General features: G+C 38.2%; 1 protein-coding gene across 1 annotated transcript in view; it reads left to right on the top strand.

Moving 5' to 3' along the window:
* LOC110446002 (40S ribosomal protein SA-like) overlaps positions 1–6,278 on the top strand; it is an 11,465-nt gene extending 5,187 nt beyond the window's left edge. The window contains exons 3-6 of the mRNA XM_021490930.1: positions 4,130–4,335; positions 4,780–4,938; positions 5,093–5,221; positions 5,826–6,278. Of these exons, the coding sequence (XP_021346605.1) occupies positions 4,130–4,335; positions 4,780–4,938; positions 5,093–5,221; positions 5,826–6,158 (827 nt within the window). The 3' untranslated portion in view covers positions 6,159–6,278. The remainder of the gene's footprint in view (positions 1–4,129; positions 4,336–4,779; positions 4,939–5,092; positions 5,222–5,825) is intronic.
* Positions 6,279–11,197: the final 4,919 nt, after the last annotated feature.

Genomic DNA, 11,197 nt, shown 5'->3' with positions numbered 1-11,197 from the left:
TTCTACAGATTTATTAATTAGTTTTATAGTATGCTGATGTAGTGCACATTGTGGGTCTGTACATACTTTATTTATCATTCTGCCAGTTTTTATCCGAGTTGTGCCTCTTTGAAATAATAAGCCATATGTTGTCTGCATAACTCAAGCGTCCAGAAACTCAGCTGACACTCATTTCACCCTTAACTTGCCCACCTGTGCTCAATAATTAACAGACTTTTATGAAACTTGGATCACAAAACAATGACAGAACTGTACTGGTCTATTTTGGGGGGAGGGGGTTAGTATTTGAATACAATTCTGATTTTATACGGCCTGTTCAATCTAGGGAACTCTTTGGGAGGGTGAAAATTACCTGTCGTCTATAATGAGGGGTAACCATCGTATTAAGAATTTTCTTTTAAAAATTGAATAACAAACAGCATTTTGACTACTTCATTAACAGGTTGTTTATATATAGAGGCGTCACGATTCACCGTGAGGCACTTGTACCGCGATTATTTATGATTGATTCGATTCACTATATATTTTTCCGGATTTTCGATACGTCACGATCTGAATATTAGTGTATACCGCTTCAGCGGAAACATCTGTGAGACATTCAATTTCATTAGCTGATCTCTAAACCCTCAGCCAATCGGCTGCGAGGATACAATTTTCACAGTATTCATGACAAAATGGCAGACTGCAGTAAGGAAATGAAAATTTGTGATGATCCGACAAGCTTCAAATCAAAAGTGTAAAAACACTTCAGGTTCCCGTGTATTGACGGCTTATATATCTCATTTTGTTTATATTTTTAAATAAAGGTGTAGCGAATCAAAATAATCGAATCAAAATAATCGAATCGAGATATGTATCGAATTGTGGGTAAAGTGTATCGTGACAGCTCTATTATATATATACACTTTATATATAGAGGCGTCACGATTCACCGTGAGGCACTTGTACCGCGATTATTTATGATTGATTCGATTCACCATATATTTTTCCGGATTTTCGATACGTTACGATCTGAATATTAGTGTATACCGCTTCAGCGGAAACATCTGTGAGACATTCAATTTCATTAGCTGATCTCTAAACCCTCAGCCAATCGGCTGCGAGGATACAATTTTCACAAAGTATTCATGACAAAATGGCAGACTGCAGTAAGGAAATGAAAATTTGTGATGATCCGACAAGCTTCAAATCAAAAGTGTAAAAACACTTCAGGTTCCCGTGTATTGACGGCTTATATATCTCATTTTGTTTATATTTTTAAATAAATGTGTAGCGAATCAAAATAATCGAATCAAAATAATCGAATCGAGATATGTATCGAATTGTGGGGAAAGTGTATCGTGACAGCTCTATTATATATATAAACTGGGTTAGAATAGAATTCTCACAATTTTGTCAATATTGCATGCTTTTATAATGAAGGTGTAGCGAATCAAAATAATCGAATCAAAATAATCGAATCGAGATATGTATCGAATTGTGGGTAAAGTGTATCGTGACAGCTCTATTATATATATACACTTTATATATAGAGGCGTCACGATTCACCGTGAGGCACTTGTACCGCGATTATTTGTGTTTGATTCAATTCTCCATATATTTTTCCGGATTTTCGGTACGTCACGATCTGAATATTAGTGTATACCGCTTCAGCGGAAACATCTGTGAGACATTCAATTTCATTAGCTGATCTCTAAACCCTCAGCCAATCGGCTGCGAGGATACAATTTTCACAAAGTATTCATGACAAAATGGCAGACTGCAGTAAGGAAATGAAAATTTGTGATGATCCGACAAGCTTCAAATCAAAAGTGTAAAAACACTTATGGTTCCCGTGAAATGACAGCTTATATATCTCATTTTGTTTGTATTTATAAGCCAAAAAAAAAGTGTCTGTTTAGGGTTCCCGACCGACCCTGGCTTTTTACCCCCGACCCAAAACTTTTTGATGAAAAAAAAATAATTTAGAAGGTTTCTTGCCTTTCAAAATGGCTTCCAGCTCTGTGTTGGAGCTAAATGTCATCATATGGAGCACAAAGTGCCTCCAAATGAACCTTGTTTATGTAATTCTTTGTTTTACATACAATAGTGGGGTCATTATCACATGACCAAAAATACAAAAAAAAAAAAAAATCCGACCTACCAACTTCACTAGTGTTTTTTTGCCAATGCAACCCTAAACAGACTTCTTCTTTTTTTGGCCTAAATAAAGGTGTATCAAATCATGTGTTAAGTGTATCGTGACAGCTCTATTTATATATATATATACACTGGGTTAGAATGGAATTCTCACAATTTTGTCAATATTGCATGCTTTTATAATGCATTCTTGTGTACGGCTGGCCTAGATAAAGTGGGTCATATCAGGAAGGGATGAATGCAACATAAATAGTACAAGTCTTCTATGATGGTGGCTGCATTGCAGTTATTGGAGAAAGAATCGTTCTACAGATTTATTAATAAGTTTTATAGTATGCTGATGTAGTGCATATTGTGGGTCTGTACATACTTTATTTATCATTCTGCCAGTTTTTATCCGAGTTGTGCCTCTTTGAAATAATAAGCCATATGTTGTCTGCATAACTCGAGCGTCCAGAAACTCAGCTGACACTCATTTCACCCTTAACTTGCCCACCTGTGCTCAATAATTAACAGACTTTTATGAAACTTGGATCACAAAACAGTGACAGAACTGTACATGTTCATTTGTTTGGTCTATTTTGGGGGGAGGGGGTTAGTATTTGAATACAATTCTGATTTTATGCGGCCTGTTAAAGCTAAGGAACTCTTTGGGAGGGTGAAAATTACCTGTGGTCTATAATGAGGGGAAAGCATCGTAAAAGGATTTTCTTTTAAAAAATTGAATTTCAAACAGCATTTTGACTACTTCATTAACAAGTTGTTTATAGATATATACACTGGGTTAGAATAGAATTCTCACAATTTTGTCAATATTGCATGCTTTTATAATGCATTCTTGTGTACGGCTGGCCTAGATAAAGTGGGTCATATCAGGAAGGGATGAATGCAACGTCTTCTATGATGGTGGCTGCATTGCAGTTACTGGAGAAATAACTGTTCTACAGATTTATTAATTAGTTTCAAAGTATGCTGATTTTGGAACCGTATAAAAAGTGAGTTAATTTTGCGATCAATAATTGTCCAATCAATACAAGATCCTGGTATCTTTAAATATATGTAGATACTAGATAGCCATGGGAACACCACCTTGAAAAACATGAAAAGTTTCTTGTTTTCAAATTCAGCTGTTTACAGATTATGGTGCATCCTTAATATTTAAATCTGACTGAAATCAAATGTGTGATGTCAGGAAGGCTGAATTGCTGTTACTAGGGAAAGAATCAGATATTTGCTCTTTCTGGAATGCTACATGTATTTAGAAGTAAGGTCAACTTTTTACTAAGAATGCATGATGTCAAATATAATAATAATAATAATATACAGCATTTGATATAGCTCCCTATCTAGCTAACATAGGCCACTCTAAAGCGCTGTACAGTACATAGATATACAATTAACATAATTATCATACATTACTCGATACAATTTTGAGGAATTCACAGGAACTGCCGTTTCACACGCTAACTACAAGTCCTATGCCACCTGGCTTATATCTCCCTATGTGTATATACCTCGTGTGCTGGAGATGTAATGTGTTCTGTTTGTAGTGAGACTGTGCTTCCAACTGCATCATTTATAGTGCCACCTCACTTGAATGCTACAGCACAGATACCACAACATTCACCCCAGACCAATTTATACTCCACCTGGGTTGTTGGAGTTGTTGTTTTTCTCTGTTTACATCAGATTCCAAAAAGTAGCAAATATTTCCCATTATAGAGTAGTGAGGTCAGTGATTTTGTTTCTTTTCCGACATTTTCTACACATTGCAAGCTTACAATGCATTCTTGTGTACGGCTGGCCTAGATAAAGTGGGTCATATCAGGAAGGGCTGAATGCAACATTAAACTGAAAAATCTTTTTCTATAGTGATGGGATTCATTCCTGTTCACAGAGAGAGAATTGTTGGACAGATTTACATTTCTGTTGGTTCAGATTTAATAAATTATAGTGAAGGAATTTAACTAGTGACTTTATATCTACACAGGTGTTCACATCGTCAACTTGAGGCGGACCTGGGAAAAGCTGCTCTTGGCAGCCCGTGCCATCGCTGCTATTGAGAACCCAGCAGATGTCTGTGTGATTTCTGCCAGGCCCTACGGTCAAAGAGCTGTTCTTAAGTTTGCTTCTGCCACTGGAGCTACACCAATTGCTGGTAGATTCACACCTGGAACTTTCACCAATCAGATCCAGGTAAAATTGTAGGCAGCAATATTATGGAGCCCTAATTTACAATGATTTTATTATGATAAAAAATACTATGTAGTGTATATATTTCAAGATCAATGTTTTACAAATATTGAACTTGTAAAAAAATATTATTCCAACAGTAATCGTTGAACAGTGATCATAAAAGATAGGTCTGGCTGTGCAGTAATTGCTGAACAGTAGGGTACCTCCGACTACAATAAATCTACAACAGTTGCTTTACAGTGATCATTTATCACTTTTGGCAAGGTGTTCCAATAGATTTGTATAGTACTTTATATATAAAAGAGGATTAAATTGAAGTTTGGACACAATAGAAACTAGTCTTAAGACAGATGCACCAATACAATAATCTTCTAGCAAGTTTAGTAAACTTCTTTTTTTTCCAGTTCAGTTTGAGCATAATGATTTTGCTGTTTCACTCTTTAGGCTGCTTTCCGAGAGCCCCGTCTCCTGGTAGTGACTGATCCACGAACTGACCACCAGCCAGTAACTGAGGCATCCTATGTCAACATCCCAGTCATTGCACTGTGTAACACTGACTCTCCACTCAGACATGTGGATATTGCCATCCCTTGTAACAACAAGGTAATGCTACTGTAAAATTGGAGTAAACTGATTTTATAAACAAAATGCACAGGGTAATAAATCTCTATTGGGGGGGGGGGCATTGGATATGTGTTTTACTCGGATGCAGATATAGAATAATCAAAAACAATCAATTTTGCTGTGATGATTGTAGGGACCCCAGTCTATTGGTCTTATGTGGTGGCTGTTGGCCCGTGAGGTTCTGAGACTGCGAGGCACCATCAGCCGTGAACACCCGTGGGAAGTCATGGTCGACTTGTATTTCTACAGGGATCCAGAGGAGGTAAGCATTTATTAACCTTGTACAAATTCTACTCTAAAAGTTTATGTTGTGGTGATCCATCTGTCGTCATTGACATTTAATGACATCTCCCAAATTATCGAGCACACTTCGACAAAATTTTGACTTATTTTTCACACTTGAGAATATTAATAAATAAATGGGTTGAAAGGCATGCTCTAAAGGAGTGAAAGTTGAAAAGTGGCTAACTTGTTACAATCAAAATGTGATGTAATCCTCCTTAGCAATGAGATTGAGAGTTGTACAAATAGAGGAGCCAACACTCATTTGGGGGGCGAGAAGTGGGGTCGAAATATATTAGAACCTACTCAGCATTTTTTTGCGCGTTAAAAGAAACAGGCCGGTGTTAGGAGTACTGACATCATCTGGTAAGAGCAAAATTTTCAACATGTGATGCGAGTTTACAGGTACTTCAGTAAATCTTCTGCAAAAGTGGTTGTAGAGTTGTTTCCCTTAGTTTAAGAAACTTACTAGGATTACAGAAAATAAATTTACTAATGCAGGGCATCTTCCAGATAAGATACAAGTTATAGATAAAAAAATGTTTGGATTTTGTGTTTAATTGAAGATTTTTGGTACTTTTTAGGCCGAAAAGGAGGAACAGGCTGTGGAGAAGGCCCCAGCTGCCAAGGATGAGCAAGAACAGTGGATTGAGACCCAGGTGCCGATGCCTGCCCAGCCAGAGAGCATCAACGATTGGGCTGCTGAGGCTATACCTGTAACTGCACCTGCTTCTGCACCTGCTTTCGGCACCACTGAGGATTGGTCTGCTGCTACCACCCAGGACTGGTCAGCTGCTGCTCCAGGTGGTCCTGCTGCCGCCGCTGCCACCACCACTGGAGCCGCTGTTGTTGCTTCGGCCAAACCCCCTGGTACCATGGATGAATGGGGAGGTACTGCCGCTGACAACTGGGGATAAGCACCTGCCAAAGTGTACTAGGAGTCCACTCAGGTCAACAAAAGTGGGTTTGCTACAGACACTGAAAACAAAAATGTTCTCAAATAGAAGAAACACAAAAATAAATTTGTGAAGAATCATGATTTTATTTTGTTTATTTTGTACTGCAAGACTTGGGTGAATGATGTGCTTCCATGACATTTATAGTGTCTAAAGAAAAACTGTTTAGGCTTGTTATATTTATTTACTGTTATAATTTTGGCCGGAAGCATTTTTAGGTCACCCCAGACAATATTAAGGATTTGCTCTTCGTGGATGGAAAGGTCCTTTGTCAAAATTGTGAATTTCATTACCCCTAAGTCAACCATTCCACCAGGGGAGTGGGTAAAGTAAACTAGTTTATATAGGGAAAGAACACTTGCGGGTATATTTTGTTATTTTCAAAGGGAAATAATTCAAACTTTGTTGGTTGATTGTTTGCAAATTTAGAATTTCACTTACTTCCAGGGTCAAATTGGCAAAGAGTTCATCAATCGTCTTCTTCAAACCAATGAAATGCTAGAATTGAATTCTCTTAAGGGATGGAAATGTCCTAGAGTGCTTGATCAAACTTAAAATTTCTTCAAAGTTATTTTACTATTTATTTTCTGACAATTACCACTATATAGATATGTTTATCAATTTTTTATTATTATTTTTTTTTTTTTTTTTCAATTCAAGTTTATTCCGGGGGCGTTACGACCCATAGGCATACATAAATATAATACATAATATTGCATACATATGTGGAGAGTGATCTCTCATGACATGCATACAGAACGCAGAAAGTAACATATACATGTCTGTATACGATACACAAACAACATACTAACAGAGACGGGAGGTAACTCCTCGGCAATGTTATCTTGATTGCGATAACAAAATGCCAATTGTTACTAAGTTTAATGAATATACATTAGCAATAATACTTGTATTATACAGACACACACACACACACACACACACAGAAGTATAAGTAATAATTATTTTACCGTCTAGGCATGCTTTTCTTTGCATTCGAAATGATACATGAAATACATATGAAAGGTGTTTAAGGATAACATTCGCTTTTAGCCAAAGTATGTTTTTCTTTACTTAAGGACAGAATGCCAAGGTATACATGGTTACAAAACATACCTATTGCATATGTATTTGGAGAGTGATCTCGCATGACAAGCATACCGAACACAGAGTAGCATAAACATGTATGTATAAAATACATCATAAACATAATAGTACAAGAAAAATTAACTTGAGTTAAATTTAACTTAACAGACACATCCTGACGGAGATGAGCCAATATTACCTTGAATGGGATTACATTAGTGCTGAGTCAATCTACCACTTATGTACTACTTATTGATTAAGTTTAATAATACATATATGTTGTACAACATCAGCAATCATACTACTATTATACAGACAGACAGACAGAAGTAAAAGTAATAATTCGTTTTCAGCGATGTCATGCTTTTCTTAGAATTCGAAATATACCCGAAATACATATGTGTGGTATATAACGATAATATTCACTTTTAGCCAAAGTGCGTTTTTCTTTTCTTAAAGGCAAAATGAATATATTTTCCAAGATTATTTAGTTCCTTAACATTATTTATACTTAATAATTGCACAAGTTTGAGAACGATAGGTGATTTATAATAATACCTTTTAATATACCTTTCTCTAATTTCTATATAAAATGGACATTGCAGTTTATCACTCCCCACATCATTATGTTGGGGAATCCATCGTCAAAAAGCCATGTTTGGATTATGCATATTATTTTTGTCCCATCACAACATCAAATGATTATATTACAATTTCGTTGCCAGTTCAGGCCCAAAAAGTATCAATGTACACATATCAGAGATAGTGGGTCGTGAATATCGTATAGAACTGTAGCAATCTACACATGTCGGAGCTGGTGGGTCATGAATATCGTATAGAACTGTAGCAATCTACACATGTCGGGAGATAGTGGGTCGTTACTATCGTATAGAACTGTAGCAATCTACACATGTCGGGAGATAGTGGGTCGTTACTATCGCATAGAACTTGGTAGCAATCTACACATGTCGGAGATGGTGGGTCATGAATATCGTATAGAACTGTAGCAATCTACACATGTCGGGAGATAGTGGGTCGTTACTATCGTATAGAACTTGGTAGCAATCTACACATGTCGGAGATGGTGGGTCGTGAATATCGTATAGAACTTAGCAATCTACACATGTCGGAGATAGTGGGTCATGAATATCGTATAGAACTGTAGCAATCTACACATGTCGGAGATGGTGGGTCATGAATATCGTATAGAACTTAGCAATCTACACATGTCGGAGATAGTGGGTCATGAATATCGTATAGAACTGTAGCAATCTACACATGTCGGAGAAAGTGGGTCGTGAGTATCGTATAGAACTTGGTAGCAATCTACACATGTGGGGGGGGATAGTGGGTCGTGAATATCGTATAGAACTTTGTAGCAATCTACACATGTCGGAGATGGTGGGTCATGAATATCGTATAGAACTTAGCAATCTACACATGTCGGAGATAGTGGGGCATGAATATCGTATAGAACTGTAGCAATCTACACATGGCGGAGATGGTGGGTCGTTAATATCGTATAGACCTTGGTAGCAATCTACACATGTCGGAGATAGGGGGTCGTGAATATCGTATAGAACTTGGTAGCAATCTACACATGTGGGGGGGGATAGTGGGTCGTGAATATCGTATAGAACTGTAGCAATCTACACATGTCGGAGAGGGTGGGTCATGAATATGGTATAGAACTTAGCAATCTACACATGTCGGAGATAGTGGGGCATGAATATCGTATAGAACTGTAGCAATCTACACATGGCGGAGATGGTGGGTCGTGAATATCGTATAGAACTCTACACATGTCGGAGAAAGTGGGTCGTGAGGATCGTATAGAACTTGGTAGCAATCTACACATGTGGGGGGGGATAGTGGGTCGTGAATATCGTATAGAACTGTAGCAATCTACACATGGCGGAGATGGTGGGTCGTGAATATCGTATAGAACTCTACACATGTCGGAGAAAGTGGGTCGTGAGGATCGTATAGAACTTGGTAGCAATCTACACATGTGGGGGGGGATAGTGGGTCGTGAATATCGTATAGAACTTGGTAGAAATGTACACATGTCAGAGATAGTGGGTCGTGAATATCGTATAGAACCTGGTAGCAATCTACACATGTCGGGGGTAGTGGGTCGTGAATATCGTATAGAACTGTAGCAATCTACACATGGCGGAGATGGTGGGTCGTTAATATCGTATAGACCTTGGTAGCAATCTACACATGTCGGAGATAGGGGGTCGTGAATATCGTATAGAACTTGGTAGCAATGTACACATGTCGGAGATCGTATAGAACTGTAGCAATCTACACATGTCGGAGATAGTGGGTCATGAATATCGTAGAGAACTGTAGCAATCTACACATGTCGGAGAAAGTGGGTCGTGAGGATCGTATAGAACTTGGTAGCAATCTACACATGTCGGAGATGGTGGGTCATGAATATCGTATAGAACTGTGTAGCAATCTACACATGTCGGAGATAGTGGGTCGTGAATATCGTATAGATCTGTAGCAATCTACACATGTCGGGATAGTGGGTCGTTAATATAGTTTAGAACTCGAGTAATGTCCTACGTCACGTCATATCGGACGTATTTATGCTTACTTGGTAGCAATCTACACATGTCGGAGATGGTGGGTCGTTAATATCGTATAGAACTTGGTAGCTATGTACACATGTCGGAGATGGTGGGTCGTTAATATAGTATAGAACTCGAGTAATGTCCTACGTCACGTCATATCGGACGTATTTATGCTTACTACGGTAGGTAAATGAATACCATGTACACTCATCTAAATATACTGAACCCATAAATTTGTTGGATGTGGTGTTTGAACGAGTTTATCAGATCGGCTCACGACGCCGTCAAATGTACGTGTGCGAGACCACCTATGTGTGACTCGCTTATCAGACTGTTTTCTCAACGTCAATGGGTCATCCAATAAACTTGACCCCACTGTCCATTATTGTACAAGAATTGTTACACCTTTTGCCATCTGATCCTTGATAATTGACTTTACAACTTAGACAAAAGCATTAATTAACTCGCAGTCGTACAGGGCGCGCTGATCTGTGACTGCCCTGATTATGTTTACGCAATCAGTGTCAGCCACAATACACACGTGAGCTCATGTAGACGGATCGTTTTCTGGGACAAAGACTTAGAGGTCAATTTAGTAGCCACATCGATTTTTTAGTAGCCAATAAAAAATTAACTACTACTTTGGCTACCGACAGCGCGAGCCCTGTTAACGTGTCGGAGATAGTGGGTCGTTAATATCGTATAGAACTTGAACATTTACAATGACTGCTGGTAAGATGTCTGAACTACTTCATCGTTCCTGATTAAATACAAACAAGGTAAAGTTGCAGAAGTTAAGACAAATATTTGAAAAAAATACTCAAAGCAATTAAAACAGCATTAAAAGTGGTCGTCATTACGGTTATTTATCATATGTTTACTCAGAATATGAGTGTTTTTGCATATTTGATAACTTCTGACCACTCCTGATACCACTTCCGGTCACCCGTGTGATAAGTTTCTTGTAATGCACCCCCCATCGATAACAATTCTCGTAATACACCCCCTGTTCGGAACACCTCTACTTCTGTATTGGATATGGGAAGCGCCCGAAGCGTTCCGAGATTTGCGCTGTCAGTTGGTTTTTAAAGCTCAGGTGACCTATTGCTATCCGTTTTCGTCCGTCGTCGTCCGTCGTCCGTTAACATTTTACATTTCAAACTTAAAGTCAAGTTCTGCCGGGCAGATTGAACTGAAAGTTGGTAGGAATGATCGACTCATGGTCCTGACAAAGTGTTGTTATTTTTCGGGTCGATCAGAAATCCAATATGGCCGCCACGGCCGCCATTTTGAAAACCTATTTCAAACTTAAAGTCAAGTTCTGCT

This window comes from Mizuhopecten yessoensis, unplaced genomic scaffold, assembly GCF_002113885.1.
Source record: "Mizuhopecten yessoensis strain PY_sf001 unplaced genomic scaffold, ASM211388v2 scaffold2441, whole genome shotgun sequence".
In the NCBI taxonomy this organism is placed as follows: Eukaryota; Metazoa; Mollusca; class Bivalvia; order Pectinida; family Pectinidae; genus Mizuhopecten; species Mizuhopecten yessoensis.
This window is presented reverse-complemented; position numbering and strand designations above follow the sequence as displayed.